At 40.2% G+C, this 20,389-nt stretch overlaps 1 protein-coding gene across 7 annotated transcripts in view; it reads right to left on the reverse strand.

Moving 5' to 3' along the window:
• The window catches only part of LOC149173555 (protein PECTIC ARABINOGALACTAN SYNTHESIS-RELATED-like), a 213,507-nt gene extending 193,707 nt beyond the window's left edge, over positions 1-19,800 (reverse strand). For 2 of the 7 annotated variants that reach the window (XM_089424662.1, XM_089424658.1), the window contains exon 1: positions 19,177-19,797. In XM_089424662.1, the coding sequence (XP_089280788.1) occupies positions 19,177-19,416 (240 nt within the window). In that variant the 5' untranslated portion in view covers positions 19,417-19,797. Of the gene's footprint in view, positions 1-19,176 lie in introns of all 7 variants that reach the window. The other 5 variants (XM_089424661.1, XM_089424656.1, XM_089424660.1 and 2 more) reach the window with 5 other exon arrangements.
• Between the last annotated feature and the right edge of the window lie 589 nt (positions 19,801-20,389).

A 20,389-nucleotide genomic window follows, 5' to 3' on the forward strand; every position in this document is an offset into this window, starting at 1 on the left:
GAACCCCATTAAAAATATTAATTATTTTAATATCTCTCCAACTAGATGGAGTTTCCCCAAACCATTTTTGGGTCTTGGAGATCTCATGTGTCTTAGCCTCTCCACCAATTTTCATGGCTAGAGCACATCCGATGCTACCACAAATCAACACTCCCTCTTAGCGAGGAATGTGCTCTAGTAATGCTCCACCATTGAAACGTCACACTAATCCTTCCGCACCGGTACCTGTGCTAATGTTGGGCTTGCTTCCCTACATCCACCGCACTGTTGCTTCCTAAACTGCTGCCCATGACACTGCCACTGCCACTGCTACATCTGTACTACAACTCCCTCTCAACATACTGCCCATGTTGCCCCTAGCACTACCACTACTAACTCTTGCACTGCAATTCAATTACTGAGAAGTAAGTAACTGATCTACCCAAATACTGACATTTTGGTCAGTTTGGAAGCCTCATGAACTGAAGTTGCCTCTGCTACTATATTGTGCTCCCTTTGCTGCTGCATACACCTCTGTGCCTCTCGCACTGTTGCAACCTCCACTGCATTGTCTCAGATTTCTGCACCCAAGCACTGCCTTGTTGCTCCACTACACTTTGCTCCACCCGACCCCTGTCATCCTGCTACTGTCATTAAGGGCTCTTGTAGCCGGATATGATCCAAGAGTTTGGGCACCTCAAGGATCCTGCCCCTAGTATGTAGTCCTAACTTCAACTCGATGTCTCCCCACCTCTTCTCTAGAGGTGCATGAGCACTCATGGCATAGTCATCATCAGTCTCAACTTCTTTCTCTACCTTAGACGAAGCTGCCTTGGAGTCGAAAGCCTCTCCCTTGTTTTTCTTCCTTGGACACTAGGATGCATAATGTCCCAACTCCCCGCAATGGAAGCACTTCACCTTGTAGATGTCCTTCTTCTTCCTCATCCCTTGTCCCGCAGATGCTAGAGCCGCATCCTCCTATTTCTTGATTCGACTTCCCTTGCCACTACTCCCCGCCTTGGTCAACCTCCTGATCTCTTCTTAGCAGAGGTGCCCACATCTCCTCCCATCCTGGAAGAGTAGCGCTACCCAAAATACCTTAGACAAATGTCTCCCACTCCTCGGAGACTGCATTCAGGGTGGTCCTCACCATGAACTCTGTATCCGATGTAGACCCTATGGAAGTAAGTTGGTCATGAATCTCCTGCAATTTGAGGAGGAACAAATCTAAATGCTCTCCCTTCTGCATCTGATACGACCACAGTTGATTCTCCAATAGCATCTTTCGCTGCACGAAAGTGCCCTGACACAAGGTCATCAAAGTATCCCCCATTTCCTTTGTTGTGTTCTTTTTAGCAATATGTGGTACGACATGATCTTTGACCCCATCAAGGATCATGCACTTCATCCTCGCCAATGCATCCTCATACTTCTGATTTTCAGTTGGGTCAACCGGGATAGCCATAGTTCTCAAGGCAAAGTCCTTGATGCAATGTCGATCCAGGACTGCCAGGATCTTGGCCTTCCAGATGACAAAATTGGAAGCCCGGTCCAACCTATCCTAATCCCTCAGTCCTTTCACTGCCATTTCAGTTCCTCTTCTGGACTCCCTCTAAGATTTGACTTCCCTCCTGGAAATCTCCCTCTAAGTCTTGATTTCCTTCCTGGAAATCCTCTCGCCGAAAGTCGAACTGCTCCTCTCCAATCCTCCTTGCAACTGCAACTCGGATCTGGATTTCTTGGCTAGAAATCCGTTAAGGTAGCAACTCCCTCTACCTCGATTCTGTCCCCTTAGGTATTGTTCTGCACCGACAGAAACCGCACCCCACCAGCTTCTCAATCACAATTTGCCCACAGCTCCCCAAGCCCCGGCAACTAAAGAAACTGAGCCTTTCAGGCTCTACGCAATCCCAGCAACGACAAATTCTGCTCCTCCTGGCCACAGCTTCAATCCTTCTTGGCTAAGAAAGATGATTGGGCACTGTGTAGGTCTGATCTGCGCCTTTCTGCCTCTGCGCTCACCCTCCTCCTGGCTTAAAATGATGACGCAGGCCCTCTGCGTCACTTCTTCTCTGTTGCTTCTGCGCTGGAACAGCATTGTCTCTCGGGACAGCTGCTCCTGCTGCAAATTCTTCAGATTATTGTTGGTGCCTTCAGTCCTCCTGTGATCTGCAATGCTCTAGTACCATGTTGAAATTTCTAAGTCTAACACGTTAGAAATCCATACTGCATTATCTGTTTATTTTCTCCTACTTGTTCTTTTCATTAACAAGTTATTTATAAATATAAATACTGAAAATGAACACAAATGCAGCCTTAACTCATATACAGATCAGCAACTGAAATAACTGACACAAACACACAAGGGACACTGTTATTTTTGGACAATCATCCTCGAAAAAACCCAATGTCGGAAAACCGGTGCAGCAGATATGAGGGTTTTATTATTAAGCAATTTATGAATACAACTAGGGTGCCAGAAATGGCTCACACAACAGAGAATGTCCTTGGCAGTAATACCTCTCCTTGGAGATAGATATTTTCGCTGATCAATCACCGGATGAGTGATCCCACAACAACTACGGAAGCTTCCACTACTTTGCGTCACTCTCTCAAGGACTGCGTCACCCTCTCAACGCACGAGCACTCAGTCTGCCCCACAAAAAATCTCCCAACACTGCCAATTGGCCCTGCGCCAACTATGCTAGCCTCTGCGCAGCTACTGAAGCATCTGTGTTAGCTCCTTGGCTCTTTGTGTCAACTCTCAGACCCTCTGCGTCACCCACGCTGGTCTCTTCAGCCTCTGTGTATCTCCCAACTGCCTCTGCATCAACCTCCCCAGACTCTAGGTTGTCTCTCTAGTACTATCTCTGCCTCTCTGCTATGTATTCTTGGCCTCGTGCCGAACTGCCTCTCGCTACAACAAATCACTAGCGCAATTCTCTCAGCAAAACGGCGCTCCAAAAAATCAAACTGACTAATCAATTTGGTGTTTCTCCAACTAACCCTCAAGCCTCCTCTTATACTTTTTTTGTTGAGTCTTCAATGGTCGAGATTAAATCCCTAATCAACGACTAAGATTAGATTTGGCTTGATCCATGTCATTCAGAACATTCTCACCCAGTTTTATATTAATACCCATTAATATTTTAATTTCCCTAAGTTTAGACCAGAGTTGCGAGGGAGCGCCCCCCCCCCCCTCGAACCCACTCCCAATCTGCGCTCCGGGTGAGAGCGGCTCAGGAGCGCGGTCCCGTTAAAAAAATTTGCGCTCCCTGCCAAAATCGGGAGCGTCGCTCCCGGAACGAAAATTACAGCTCCAGAGCGATTGCTCCCAAGCGTTTAATTTTCGCTCTGGGAGCGATTCGAGCAACGCCAGGAGCAATCCGCGCGAGAACATTAAAAAAAAAAAAACAAACAAACAAACAAACAAAATTATGTTTTAAAATGACTTGGGGGCAAAAAAAATTCATTGTCACTTGAATGAGTTGAGGAGAAGCTGGAGAGCAAGAGTAAAGGAGCGAGAAGAAGCGAGAAGCAAGCGCCGAGGAGCAAGGAGCAAGCCTGCAAAGAGGTTAGTTACGTTAGTAACTTAGTAATTTAGTTATTTAAACCTTAGGTAGTAATTTAGTATAGTTTAGTTAGTTTAATTTAGTTTAGTTTAATTTATTTAGTAAAAAAATCTTGAATCTAAATAAAATTAATTAATCTAAATAAATTAAATTAATTTTCTCATTCATATTCCCATTCCCATTCCCATTAAATTTTGCAGATTCAAAAGCCTACAAATATCAAATATCATGGACCTGGCAATATTTCTTGGCATTTTCCTCTTATTGATCCCTTTTCTAGTTATTATGGTGCTAGAGAGTAGGAAACAGAGGGGCCAAAATGAAGAGCGGGATGAAGAAGCTGGAAAAAGTGGATTTGATGAAAACTCCGGTGAGGAGGAGCTGGAGGAGGGTGAACATGACTCTCAAAAAACTAAACAAGACCAAACCCCATTGTGGAAATATGTTAACAAGCCTGAAGCAAGGAAAGGGGGTGGAACCACTAAATTTCTTTGCCCCCATTGCAGCAATAATTACACAGGTTCATACACCCGTGCCGAAAAACACCTCTGCGAGAAAAGGCCATGAGATGGAGATAAACAAATAGGAATCAAAACTTGTGTAGCTGTGTGAGCAGCAAATAGAGCCAAATACATAAGGGAAGAGGAGGAAGCCCAATACAAATCTAAAAAATCAAGGGGTTTCTTTGAACCAAGCTCACAATCACAAGCACAAAAAACTCCTTCAACATCCTCCCAAGGCAGTGGATATGGAGGCATAGGGTCACCAGCTTTAAGGCGTAGAACCATATCAGATTTCCTTGATGAGGGGTGTAGGAATGATGTGGATTCAAAGGTTTACAGGTTTCTCTATGCATGTGGGATACCAATCAATGTTCTTCGCTCACCTTATTGGCACGAAATGGTTTCTGCCATAAATGATGCCCCTAAAGGATACAAGAGCCCTGGGTATGACAAGGCAAGAACCCTTGGACTTGATCATGAAAAAGCAAAAATATCACATTCTTTGAATAGAATGACAAGTTCTTGGACTGACCATGGGGTGTCCATTGTATCTGATGGATGGACAAATGTAAAAGGCAAGCCATTGATAAGTGTTCTTGCTGTGTCTTTTAGTGGTGCCATCTTTCTAACTGCATATGATTACTCAGACAAGTTCAAGACCGCCATCAACATTGCAAAAGCATTACTTGAAACAATTGACCGTATTGGGCCATACAATGTCATCCAAGTCATCACTGATAATGCTCCTAATTGTAAGGCAGCGGGAGCAATTATTGAGGATAAATACCCCAACATATTTTGGTCTGGATGTTTGGTTCACACATTGAACCTTCGGATGCATGATGTTGTCAAGAACAAAAAAGCACAATACAATTGGTGATTTGTACAAGAAAGGCAAACAAATGATAAAATTTATTACAAATCATAGCAATACCAATGGCCTTTTCCGCAATCACTCAAGATTGGAGTTGTTGAAGATTGCGAAGACCAGATTGGGTTGCTATTACCTCACCTTCAAGCGCCTTTTGAAGGTAAGAGAGTCATTGGCTAGCATGGTATCAAGTCCACATTGGCAGGTATTAAAGGAAAGGGCTACAAATGCAGCTGACAGACGAGGTTTTGAACTGGTGGAGGAAGTCGCTCTTGATGGTCAGTTTTGGTCAAGTGTGAGGAAAGTATTGGATTTCACCAAGCCCATTTATCACATGATTCGGTTTGCAAATAAAGATAAACCAGTGATTGGCAAGGTGTATGAGCAGATGGATACCATGTTGGGGCAAATAAAAAGATAATGTTCATAACAGAGATCCCGACTTGTACAAACTGATTCACAATTTTGTGTGTGTACGGTGGAATAAACTTAATCTTTCACTACATTGCTAGGCGTATATCCTTATGCCAAAATACTACTCTACATCTTGGTTGGGCCAACCTGCACCAGGGGGTGGGATTAGGACCAAACCCCATTTAGATGCAGAGGTAACTAGAGGATATTTGCAAGCATTGGAAAAGTTGATACCTGACAGGGAGGAATGTGCAGTTGTACGCCTTGAAATAGGCAAATACTTCAGTAACACCGGTTTGTTGGTACCTTCCATGCAATGGAAGACAGAGACAGATTTGATGCTCTCACATGGTGGGAAACATATGGGGGCCATGGACTTTTGCCAAAATTGGCAAAAAAAGTTCTATCACAGGTTGTAAATACTTCTTCTGCAGAGAGGTGTTGGAGCACCTACGGCTTCATACATAATGTGAAAAGAAACAGACTCAATGAAAACTGAGCAGAAAGCTTGGTTTATGTGCACTACAACTTGAGGTTGTTGAGTCATTACTGTGATCGGGCTTATGAGGATCCCATATACAAAATTTGGGAAACCACCCAGAGGAAGACAATTTGGAGGATGGCACTATACATTTTGAAGAACTGGAAGACGAACTTATAAGGGATGAAGATGAAGCAGCAACAGCCATGCCACCTCCACCATCCAGTAGCAGTGCTCAAGTTCCGAGTGTTGTTCCTTTGCAGTCGCCACCTCCATCTACACCCTCACGTGGAGGGCATGTGCCTTCTAGTTCTGGTCGTCGGTCTGTGCGGGAGACTCCTAGAAGACCACCACGACCTACTTATGCTCCTGGAGACTCTCGTGGCAAGGGCCACATGTAGATTTATTGTTACAGTTTACTTGTCTTTTCTAGTTTCTATTAGTTTTCATAACTGTTGAGTCTTGAGTCCTTGACTCTTGACTCTTGACTCTTGACTCTTTCATATCATAATGATATTTTTTGTAAACAATATATGACTGTGACAACGAAAATTTGAAGTTTGAAGTTGGAAATTATAACTCATTGGTAATGATTGTGAATTATGAATATGATGCTTTGTGAAAGACTAAAGTTGTTTTATTTCATTTCATTATTCATGTTTCATTTTATAACATTTCATTTCATGTTAACAGTTAGAACTTAGAACTTAGAAATATTATTTCTTGTAATGGTTAAACTTAGCTTACAAGTACAACTTCGGTGATCAATGATGATAAATGTTATATATTGAATTTTCAATTTTGAAAGCTTGAAGTTGAAACTTTAAGATTGAATTTGATGAATCATGATTCACGAGACTCAATATGTTGCAGTTGTAATATGCATGTTACTAACTTGTGGACATGGTTGATGAAGATTATAACTTCTAAATGATTGATGTGATATGGTTCAATGATCAATCTATGTTTTTTTATGTTTTTTATATCTAATTCATCATTCTACATGTTTTTGTTGACATATATGTATCAAAAATTAAAGAATATAATATATATATATTTATTTTTTAAAAATCGCTCTAGGATTCGCTCCCAAACCGGGAGCTTCTAAAAACGTCACTCCCGCTCCCCGCTCCCAAGTAACATTGGTTTAGACTTAGGAAACCCATTAAAAATATTAATTATTTTAATATCTCTCCAACCAGTGGAATTTCCCCAAACCATTTCTGGGTCTTGGAGATCTCATGTGCCTTAGCCTCTCCACCAATTTTCATGGCTAGAGCACATTCGATGCTACCACAAATCAACGCAACAATCCCAAACTACCTCACCCGAATGACCCGCGTAAATGACCTGCTTCGTCTGCACGACTCGTTTGGCGCCTTCACCCAGACACGGGTCTACTACACGACCTGCCCGCCCCGCATGACCCGAACTCCGAATTGTACACGACACGACCTGAACTCGACGCACAACCTGACTCACCTGACACGGCCTACACCCGAACCCAACTGTACACGAGTTCTTCACCCAAAATTTCACTTCGTCCGCCTGCCCTGCGGGCTCATCACCAAACTCGCATTTCGTTATTTCAAAGCTTGAACAAATTGGTTCGATGCCTCCAAATGCCTTCAACACGACTTCAATATATATGGTTGCCATCCCAACACATTCCACCGAATGGTCATGTCATTTGGGCAGCCCATGGGTCAGCTCGCCCATCTCCAAGTAGGTCGACCCGTCCACCCATCGCAACTCTTCACCGCATAATGAACTGACGCATCCTTTCATGTGCGTCATCACACACATGGGTCGACTCCAACAATTAGCTGATTTTCCACCGTGGTCGCACACTAAACTCGACTCACCCATCGCACTACATGTCAGTCGCTATATGACTCGCCTCCTCAATCGCCCATCGCACCTTGCCCACCGGTCACCCATCGCAGTGGACAGGCACTCGCCCAACATGGGCGTGCCCGCTATAAGTGTGTTCACCCGTCACACTTAACTGAACGCCCTCCAAGTCGCTTCCATCCCGCACTCTCCACCCAAGTCGGTTAACACAGTCGCCCATCATGCATGGGCTCGCCCGCTACAACTTGGTCGCACGTATGCTAGACTCGGGGGCCTAACATCCTCCCCCACTCTAAATAAGGTTGTCGTCCTCGACAACACCATCATCATCAAAACATTGCAAAGTGTCGCTAGCTCCAACATCCAATGTCCATGCTACCCAACTCTGCTCTCCATCGCATAAACCTCCATTAAGGCTCATGACTCCATAAACAGGAAAGTCTCCTCAATCCATGATCATCAACCACATCTGTCGCAATCTCCACATGCTGCCCCACCGTGGAAGGTTGGTCCCTCCAACTAAAGCTACATGCTCTCACTGCAACATATATTGTGTCGACTCATCATGTATCGTAATCATGTGAACTGTTGTCATCATATTCCAACTCAACTCGAACATATCTCAGTACATTGTCAGCTCCCATGACTCGGGCTAGTCCAACCATCATCCAATCCATGAGAATGCACCTCCTCATGCCATCATCGGTTGTTTCTCCAACATCCTATCACAACATCAACTCGATCAAGAATCCATCCCATCTCTATCCAAATGTAAAGTAAGCCATGTCCAGGTCCATGAAGTAGTCCCCATCTCATCTGCAACATGTTGTCATCAATGCTAATGTTAATGTTTATCATCAATCAGCTACATCCATCTAAGCATCATCATCCATGTGTGAGAGGCCCTTCTTCTCAAATCGATCAAGAACTCCTCCCATCAATCCAAAGCTCAATGTGCCATATCCAAGTCTATGAAGAAACCTCCATCTCATCTACAATATGTCATCCATCAATAATGTCAAAGGGGCAAGTCTACACCTGCCTCATCATCTCATCCATGCATTGTCCACGGTCACAGACCAATCAGCGACCATGTCTCTAAAAAGTGGTCAAGTCTCATCAACTCAACCCATGCCCAAGTGCTCCCACCAAAGCATCTCCATCGCTGCAACTCCATCTAACCCCAAAGTGTCTCGTCACTATCACATCCATCAAGTTACTCCTCATGAACACACCCCATAAATGTGTCTAAGGTATGCATCCCATACTGCATCAAAGTCAAGTACACCATCTGACCTCAGCTCCTCAACAAACCAGATACTCCAAGACCACCATAATATGAAGTCTCCATCAACTGCAACTCTCTCAAGTCATCATGAGCTCCCATGAACCATCTCCATCCAACACTTCGACAAGCATACCTGACTTGGTCTCAAGTGCCATCACAAGATGCCTCTGCCCTCTCGGTCATATGAATACTCTCATAGGCTGCCCATAAAACAACCATGGTCTTGTTGTACAAATGTGCACAACATCCCCATCGGCTCATCTGCAAAAATGTCTCCATGTCACATCAGCAAGTCCATCCGCACAACATCCCTGCCTTAGCACTTCTCCCTGGATGCCCATAAGTGACATCTCTATAAGTGCTCCTGCATAATGTCCCTACACGAAGTCTTCCATGCTCCATCTATCCAACTCGATGTCCATGACTCCAGCTGCCCATCTCGTCCATCCTAGTAGACTCATCACAACTTCGGTCATCACATCCTTGTTCTCAACCAAGTTTAGTGCCCTCAGTCACTCAAACCTCATATCATGTCACAGGTCCCTTCCATCATCATTGCCTCCCCCACTAAAGCACCACCAAGACTGCCTCTTGGTCTCAACCATGAAGAATTCCACCCAAGTATCATATCATCATAACTCTATTGTGCCCTCTCTCCAATCTGTCCATGAGTCATGCTAGGCACTTACCAATTCTCCATTTGGCTAAGCATGACTCATCCATCGCAAAGCTCATCATGTTCCTCCCTTGTCATGGGCATTTGCACCTTCTGCCATAAGGTCACAAATTGCCCCAACAAGTCCTGCAACAATCAATGTTCCTTGCCTCTCCAATACACAAGGTCTCATCATAGTCATCCATGGTAAGGTAGTCCATTGCATTGGAAAACTCCCTTTGCCCATCCTTGCATATGGCCCATCCTCCAAAAGCTCCAATGAAACACAAGTAATAGTAATACTTACATCTTCATGAGGTCTCTCCATGCAAGTGCCTCCATCCACCAATGTTTGCATCGTGCACGAATCTAGCTCAACTTGGGCAATCAATGGTGCCTCAAGTTCTTCCTCTTCCGTCGACACCTCTGCAACATCCTCTTCCTCATATATCACGGCTTCTTCTTCCTCATCGCAATTTGCATCTTCATCCTGCTCTATTGCACAACCAAGTCGAAGAAGCTCTCTTTTAACATTCTCCTCCAAGACTTCAAGTTCAACTCGAATCCATGGGTTCTCTTCTTTCATACGCCTCAACCTAGATAAGGTCTGCAAGAATCTCCCATGGCATTCTTCCCAACTTACCATGTCTTGTTGTTCATCTTAGCCCAAAGTTCAATGTTTCACCCCTGCTCAACTATGTCACACCTAAGTGCTCAAGCTTCAATACCAACTGCAACCCTGTCATCGTATCTCTGCTTCACAATCTTCAATCAGCTCGGCTCGCCCTGAACCAAGCTCTGATACCATCTGTCACACCCCTATCCTAGTGGTAGTCTTTCAACCACATACAGGCGAGTGCAGCATCATCAAACTTTTTCTTTTCACCAATACTCGAGTACACGGTCTACGCCTACTTCAACACTTAACCAATTTCTTCACTAAGTGTTCACAATGCAGCGGAATAAACATTCATTATCTTCTTCAATTAATCTTTCATCAATATGCAGTGGAAATCATAACACAAGTATACACATATACTTGGGAGGGGAAACTCCCGTAAAGTCTGCCCAACAATATATCAAATATGTAAAATATAATATTTTACAAGTTTACAATATGTCGGCAATTGGCTAGTTGCACCAACAACTCGCCTCAAGGTTCTGCCCAAACTGTACAACGGGCTGCCCACAACAGTGGCTCTGCCATGTTGCTGCCCAATGTTGCCCACACTGTCGTCGCACCAATACTGCAATTGCCTGCACGGCTATAAACCCCAATTTTTTGTTTTACAAATGTTCAGTCATTCAACTTGTCCTGCCCAAAAGCCTTGTCGCGCCCTGGCACACCCTGCCAATTTTGCACGACCCTTTCGAGGCGGCCTACCACGCCCTGCCCATTCAGCACAACTCTGCCTACACGTTCTACCTGAACGACCTGCCCGAATGACCTGCTCCGTCTGCACGACTTATTCGATGCCTTCACCCATACATGAGTCTGCTGCATGACCTACCTAGCCCGCACGACCCGAACTTCAAAACGTATACGACACGACCCGAACTCACCCAACTCAACCAACATGGCCTGCACTCGAACCTGACCCGACTATACACCAAACTCACACTTCGTTATTTTAGAGCTTGAACAACTTGGTTCAATGTCTCCAAATGCCTTCAACACGACTTCAATATATATGGTTGCCATCCCAACACATTCCGCCGAATGCTCATGTCGTTTGGGCTGCCCATGGGTCGGCCAGCCCATCTCCAAGTCAATCAACCTGTCCACCCATCGCAACTCTTCACCACATAATGAATCGATGCATCCTTTTGTGTTCGTGGTCACACCCATGGATTGGCTCCAACACTTAGCCGATTTTCCACTTGTGGTCGCACGTCGCACACCTAACTCGACTCATCCATCGCACTGCCTGTCGGTCACTCTACGACTCGCCTCCTCAGTAGCCCGTCGCACTTTGCCCACCAATCGCTCGTCGCAATGGGCAAACGCTCGCCCAACACAAGCGCACCTGCTATAAGTGTGTTCACCCGCCGCACTTAACCGAATGCCCTCCAAGTCGCTTCCACTGCGTTCTCCACCCGAGTTGGTCAACACGGGCGCCCATCACACATGGGCACGCCCGCTACAACTCGGTTGCACATCTACTCGACTCGAGGGCCTCACACCCTTAGTTCGATTGCCCTTGTTGGATTGGCACTAATCTCTATTTCCTCATGTCACCCTCTTTATTTCCTAAAATACAAAAATATTGTTTTACTAAAGCTTCTCTCATATCACCTTGTGCTTCATTGCTTAGCTTTAGAAATCCTACTAGGGATAACCCCCCTTGAGTGAGAGGAGAGTTGACCTAAAGTGAAGAGGATAGTTAACTTCAGTGACATTAGTGACCATCCTAGTAGTTACCTCTTGGGTTATACCTTATGGATTAGGGTTTTTATCATCACATACAAGTTGGGAGGTAACAAGCCCAACCTAAAGTGTGGGAGTGAACCACTAAGGTGACAGTGGATGACCACTCCAAGTTGCCTTTGGGTCCTTTCCTTGAGACTTAAGATTTTGACACCATTGGTGTGGATTTAAACAGTAACACTTTTGAAAAATGCACATAAGTAAGAAATTATCACTTACATTCTTTAGGTTCAATATAGAATACAAGTTTCTCATTATTCATCTCCACACAAAGCAATATCTTTAATCCATAGGAAAATATCATTGACGTGCATTTTGTTAATGAGTCTATCCAAACTATATTGGAAAATTAGAGCTTTATCAAAAACACTACATAGTGCCTTCAGACTTTTTGCAATGCCTCTAAATCTAAAATCCAATGTGTCAAGACTCTATGTTTGAGACGAAGAAAAAACATATTTTTGATTGGTTGAAAGGCTAGGGTTGGACATGTATCATGCCAAGCAAAAATTTGACAGCCATGGGTATCCCCTTGTCTTCCAAGCCTTCCCCAAAAATCTCTATGAGGTTTTCTTTCGAAGAGTCAAAAAAAAAAATGAAAAATGGCTAACTAACCCCATTGTATTGATAGCTGAATTTCAGATCTGTAGCAACATGCTTGCTGCTGCCCATTGTATTGATATCGGAATTTCAGATCTGTAGTAAAATGCTTGTTGTTACCCATGTTCACTACTCTTCCTAGTGGGTGTCCTCATTGAGTGCATATCAAAGGTCGGTAAGATCCTTAAGAAGTTTCCTATAGGCCAATAATTATGATAGAAAGGGATTTCACATAGATAATTGGGAGTAATGGTGCACCCCAGAACAAGAGGGCTATGAGAATTATCAAAACCTACATTCAAGCCCAAGTGTTTTTCACCAGATGGGTGATCCAAGCTTTGAATTTTAAGGAAACTTGGCTAGTGCTGCTAAAAACTGTATTGCCCTAGTTGCGTTTCTAGGCAAAAGATACTAATAGGGCGTTGATCTACAAACGCTTGTTATTACTCAAACCTAGGTAAAACTTTATTGATCCTTTCTAACACAAAATATATGAAAGGCTTGGGAAGCTAAGAAGCATTTTCTCAACTAGAAAGGGAAATCCCGATCTTAACATTTCTTTTAATGAGGACTATTTCTTGACGTCCCATGTTTTTTTGTATGGAGACAAGGCCCTAGTAGAGAACACATTGTTTTTAAATCTCATAATTTCCATGAAAAGTATCAACTTTGTCAAGCGCCTTTTCCATTCCTAAACTAAAGGATGGGGGTCATCCACTGAGTTGAAAGCTACGTACAAACTAGCCAACTCATACACGTTAATCTTGGACAGGGCCAAGGATATGGTTCCTACTTTTCATTAAGCTAGACCTACAGGCCCTCGAGATTGATGGAAAGATTGAAAGTGGAATAAATCCAAGGCTTGTTGGAAAGATTACAGCCTTGTTGATGGTTAAAAGTGGCTGTGCCAGAAGCGGATCTTGGGCAGTCATCTGAACAAGCCATAACAATTAAATTCTCAGATCACTGCAAATACAATAACTATTTACATAAGAAAGCTAATTACTTGGCGTTTTTAGCCTCCATATCGATACAATAATTTCTACCGAAAACTGCGTATAGATAGAAAAAAAAACACTTTGCTTCTCTGGGCTCAGCACAGATACAATAACTTTTTAATGGAAAAAACATATATATATAAAAATTCAAAAACCCATGTAAATATCACTAAACATATATATATAAAAAATTCAAAAACCTATGTAAATATCACTTAGGTTTTCTATCTCATCATCAAATACAATATTTTTCTGTAGAAAAATTGCATATAAATAAGAAACCATCGGTTGGGTTGGGCTCAGTACAAATGCAATTGCAATATATAAACGTTGGGCTCAGTAGAAATGCAATTGCAATCATTTTAAGTTAAATATTAAAATAATAAATGTGTTAAATTATTTTTATATATATATTCTGAAATTTATTTATACAATTTTAAATAAGAATGTAAATTTTTGTTGTTTAAATTTTAAAATATATTTTTGAATACATAAATAGATTCAACACCTTAAAAATTTAAAATGCAATATAATTCTACAAATTAAATAACTTACACTCAAGTTTTTAAAAATTTATATATATATATATATATATATGTGTGTGTGGGGTTAAAGGTGTTGAAGTTTCTAAGTCTACCCATTATAAACCCTCCATGCACTTTACTGATTTATTCCTACCTACTTGTTCCGTTACTTAACAAGTTATTTACAATGTAAATATTGGAAATAAACACTAGTGCATGCTCAACATATTACAAATCATCAATTGAAGGAAACAAAAACAAGCACACAAAATGACACCGCTATTTTTGAACCAATGTCCCCTGGAAAAACCCAATGCAGGAAAACTGGTGCAGCTATATGAGGGTTTTCTTATTAAGCAATTTCAAAGTACAATCTGGGTGCCAAATCCGGCTTACCCAAGAGAGAATACCCTTGGCAGTAGTACCTCTCAGTGTGAGACAAATGTCCCGGCTGAAACCCCGGATAAACCCTCCGGCAGTTCCTCAACTCCAATCTGCCCCAGAAAACCCAGCGCCAACCTCTCTCTGGACTGTGTCAGCCTCTCTTTGCCCAACGCTGGCCCTGCATCACCCTAAATGAGTCTGCGTCAGCCTCAGGAGGCCCTGCATCAGCCTTTTGGCCCTCTGCATCAGCAACACTAGCCTCTCCGAAGCACTGCGCAGCTCCTGGCTACCTCTGTGTGGCCCTGCGTGAGCCCTAGCTGCTATTGTGTCACTCTCTCTGGCTCCTGTGCTGATCTCCCGGCACTATCTCTGCCTCTCTGTCTCTCTATACTCACTGCCCCTCAGCTACTACTCTGATTACTGATTCTATCTCTCTAAGCAAACCCTGCTCCAGAGAATAGAATGATTGATCATCAGGTGCGCTCTCTAAGTGACCTTCAAGCCTCCTCTTATATTTTTCTCGTTGACATATCAACGCCCAAGATTAAGTCCTAATCAACAGTTAAGATTAGATCTGGCTTGATTCATGTCTTTTGGACCATTCTAACACAGTTTTATACTAATCCACATTAATATTTTAATTTCCCTAAGTTTAGACTTAGGGACTCCATTAAAAATATTAATTATTTTAATATCTCTTAAACTGTTTAGAATCTTTCCAAACCCCTTCTGGGCATTGGAGATCTCATATAATTTTGTGGCTAGAGCACATCCGATGCTACCACAAATCAACAAAAAATATCGAAAGAATACCTTTTAAACTAATTAATGTAATTACTATCATAATAATCCAATTTAAAAAATAATTTTAATATATCTATATATATGATTTTTTAATCCAAATTTATAAAAATAATTTTAATATATCTATATATATGATTTTTTAATCCAAATTTATAATTTTTAAATAAACTCATATTTTTTTAATTGTTAATATTTTATTAAGATTTACGAATAAATAAATTTATTTTCTTGATATTTTCTTTCTTTGTAATAACCCCGAGAGGGCCCACCTTAACAGGGTTCATATCCCAAATTTATAATTTTTAAATAAACTCATATTTTTTTAATGGTTAATATTTTATAAAAATTTACGAATAAATGAATTTGTTTTCTTGATATTTTCTTTCTGTGTAATAACCCCGAGAGGGGGCCACCTTAACAGGGTTCATATCCAGCAAAATTGAATTAAGAGAACCATGAGCAAATTGAATTGAGAGAAGCCTGAACTTGAGGGATATAAGGAAAATTGAACCCACACCCCATGGCAGAGTGCCAAAGTCGTTGGGAGAGTTTCAACCACTTAGACTACTCATGAAGATTATTTTCCTTATATTTAATATAAATACAATATATTTTGTTTTTTGTTTCTGAAAATTGTGTTCCCTATGTTTAATATTTGTGATTTGCATCAAAAAAACAGATATATAGAAAATATCACATAAATTCTTTATTTTTCATATAAATACTTGCACTTTTTTCATATAAAAATTTACTTTCAATTTTTTCATGTAAAAATTTATTTCCAATTTTATCTTTGTTACACGGAATTATTTTCAAGTATTGGGAAATCTGTTTCAATTGTTTCAATGGTTCCCTTTTCAGGGGAAATTGCATTGGGAGTTTGGAAAAGTTCCGAGAGCTTTGAAAACTGTTTTGTTTTTTAGTTCTCTGTTTTTTTAGTTCCCCATTTCCCGGGTTGGGGAATACAAAGTTTGTAGAGAAATATGTTGAACTGCCCACAAAACATAAGACTAAGTTGAAACCTTCGCAGGGAGAAAAGCCAAAGACATCCTTAACACAGATATACTTAATTGAGAAACTAGAGCAATCTCTTGATGGGTTAAAGAAATGTGTGGAACCTCCATGTAAGGATGATATCTGGGATGTCATGCTGATGAGTATTTCTTTTGTTGTTTATGTATATATATGGCAGAAGATTGTGTGTGCATATTGTATGTCGAAGTCATTGCTTAAACATTAGAGTTTCTTTACTTTTTCTCTTAAGAATAACTAGAAAAACGTATGTAAAATTGTTCCTTTGTATTTTCACGCCAACGTGTTTCAAAGACTGGTCATGTATCATAATGAACTTAACATTTTAATATTTTATATGTATAAAAAAGAGATACTCAATGAGAGAGGCACCGAAAAAATATATTTATATATAAGAGAGATTATATATTTATTATTTATATATTTAAATTGATTTGAATATTTGAATATTTTGATTCAATATTAATTTTGATTATTCTATAAATTATAAAAATATATATATTTTTTTATTATATAATATTACATTAGTCGTTTCTCGTAAATTTTGAGGAAATTTCCGTACCCAAATACCCAACGTTCCCACGCTCCAACCATTCCCAATACCCTTACCCAAGTTCCCAACGTTCTGGTTCCCACCCAATTTCCGTACCCAAATTCCCAACGTTCCCACACTCCAGCCATTCCCTATACCCTTACCCAAGTTCCCAAAGTTCCCACGCTCCAGCCATTCCCGATACCTTTAGCCAAGTTCCCAACATTCCAAGCTCCATAAACTCATGCAACATAAAATTCTATATATATATATATATATAACTTACTTAAAATTCTATATATAACTTAGATTTCAGAGATAATATTAACACTAACATAAATTACTTAGATTTCATAAATTACTTAGATTTCAGAGATAATATTAACACTAACATAAATCTATCTAATTCCGAATTTATCATACAACTAAAAAAATTCAAATCCCACTAAAAATACACATAAAAAATGTGATATCTTAACCTAAATCTCTACCAAATATAAATGGAATCATGCCAAGGAATGCTTCCAACCCTTTTATGGAATTTAATCTGACCCAAATCGATCACAGGCTTTAGTTGTTAACCTGACATTGTTGATTTCATTGCTTTTCCTCTTTGACGTGTATTGTTTTTGACGGGTGCAGAAAACAGTTGAGAGTCCTTAGAGTATCCTTTGGACGCAAGCATGAAAATGATCTGAAATCGAGCGATGATGAAGAAGTTTAGTAAATTTGAACAGAATGACTTAATTCATTCATGGTAATTTTTATTAATAAGTTTAGTAAATTTGAACAGAATGACTTAATTCATTCATTGTAATTTTGTATTAATAGATTTTTAGTCTTTTATTTATATAATTGTATAGATTTTTATTTAAGTAAACATATGATTATTTAAAATTTTGTTTAGATTTGTCCCAAAAATAACATTTTACACAAATGTTCACCTATAAACCCAAACACTGGGATTTAAAATGGGAATTGGTTCGCATTTAACCCAAACGTTCGGGTTCAAAACCATATCACTTGGATGCTCTGGGCTCAAATACATATCACTTGGGTTATCCAGGATCAATATAAACACAACAACATTCCACAGAAAAAAACTTCATCCTCTGCCAGCCATACCCCATCCAGCCTCTTCCTTCACCTCCAGCCATCCTCTGCCAGCCATCCTCCATCCAGCCTTCCTCTGCCCTTGAGCCATGCCTTAGACTTCACCTCCAGCCCTAGAACGTACAGCCCTACATCCTCTGCCCGAGATCCATACTCTACTTGATACTCTTAACCTCTCATAGAAAAGAAAGAGACGAGATGAAGTGACAGAAAGAACGAAAGATTGAAGCTGAGCGAACCTGAGCGGAGAATGATAAGATCAGTGCGGAACTGAAGCGGAACATTCCACAGAAAAATGCTAATGTTAGCCTGGGCTCATTATAAATCCAATAAGTTTTACTCCTTATAAAAAAGCAAATAAGTTTTTCTTCGTGAAAAGGCAAATAAATAGGGGAATATTGCTTGGGTAATCTGGGTTCAATATAAGGAAAATAAGTTTCAAGGATGGCAATAAAATGCCTATAAATTGGAAAATATCATTTGGGTTATCTGGGCTAAAGGTAAATACAATAAAAGTTTACTGCACTGCACTGCACTGCAAAATGCAAATGCAAATATACGGGAAGAAAATATCAGTTGGATTTTTGGGAAATCAGATATAAATACAAAGTGTTTAAGGACTGTAAATTGGAAAATATCATTTGGGTTATCCGGCCTAAAGGTAAATACATAAAAATTACTGCAAAATGCAAATATACTGGAAGAAAAGATCAGTTGGATTCTTGCGAAATCAGATATAAATACAATGAGTTTCTAATAAGATCCATTAAATTGGAAAATATTGGAAGATATAAATATGTCTGGGCTAAATGTAAATACAGTAAATATCAACTGCAAAATGCAAATATACTGGAAGAAAATATCAGTTGGATTCTTGGGAAATCAGATATAGATACAACAAGTTTCTCCTTAAGAATCCTCTAAGATGCCAACAAATTGGAAAATATCACTTGGATTATCTGGGATAAATGTAAATACAATAAAATATTAATTGCAAAATGCAAATATACTGAAAGAAAATATCAGTTGGATTCTTGGGAAATAGAAATAGTGCCATCTATCTTCACCTAAATCCCTCTGTCTGTTATCGAAATCAAAACGACAAAATATGCAACATAAATGCCATTTGAAGGAAAATAATTACCAGGCTGTTCCAGACAGGCGGCAACGAAACAATGCTAGCTACAAGGATTGCAGACAGGACAACCAGAGCCAACTTCCTGCAAAAATCCATCAACTGGTAACTGCTAATCACCCATGGTAAAAAAGCCCATCCTCTGGGCTTGCTGCTGTGGTGGTTACTATGGCCTTCTTCTTTGCAGGCCATGAACACTGGGGGACCAGATGGTGGAATTGAGAATCTCCGCATTTCCACCATACCCATCCCCAATTGATCTTGCAAATGGCTTTTTACTGCCCAGTCTGGTTATTAATTCAGAGTACTTGTCAGTGTAGGGTTGGTGTTTTCTCCATCGAATTGACCTGGCTGTCAGAGATTTTTTTGGGGTAAAATGGTTCGGCACGACCGAGAAAAATGGCATGAACAAAAAATAGATTAATCTTGTCATGGTGACGAAGGGAATGAATGTTCGATTGGCGAAGGGACATGTCAGCTTCGTTCTTACGGTTCAAAATCGAAATCAATGCCGCGCGCAGAGTAACATGTGCGCCTCAGTTATTCGGTTCAGAATGTACAGTGTTTTTTGGACTTTTATTCAATTTTGAATATTAGGCGCTGATACGCATGGAGCTACACGCGAATTTTTTGAACCAGTCAAAAACCCCAGATCCTTGGTAAATTGCAAATTAAATTTGATTTTAAATATGATTTAAATCAATATATAATGCAATTTGAAGGACGGTAATTAATATATTGTAATATTTAATACGGTATTTAATATATTGTATACATATGGAGTTTTGTATAATCATTTTAGTTAATTCCAGATCATTATCGTTTCAATATGGTTGGAAAAAGAATATATTTAAAGTTAATTTATTCATAAAAGGTTGTCATTAAAATTGTGTGAAGTTTAATTGAACTTGGCTTATAAATTTAAAAGCCCATGTGGAATAATTTTTTAATCTCAAAAATAGTTTTAATCATCAAAACCTCTTTATAAAATTTGAAATAATGACATCATAAAAACTAAATTGATTTGCACCAAATGACTGGTTTTCTATTTAATTTAAAACGATGGTATATGTTAAGAATTAAGTTTATATGCCAGAGATTTATATAGATTTTATATTTGTCGTTGAGATTTATATAGAGTCATTTTAAATATAGATTTAGCATGTATTAAGAGGGATCTAATTTCTTCACGTGTAAATTTTTTTATAAACAAACATTATTT

Source organism: Pinus tabuliformis, chromosome 4_2, assembly GCF_031772625.1.
Source record: "Pinus tabuliformis cultivar Carrire ecotype Pingquan chromosome 4_2, CPIR1, whole genome shotgun sequence".
Classification (NCBI taxonomy): domain Eukaryota; kingdom Viridiplantae; phylum Streptophyta; class Pinopsida; order Pinales; family Pinaceae; genus Pinus; species Pinus tabuliformis.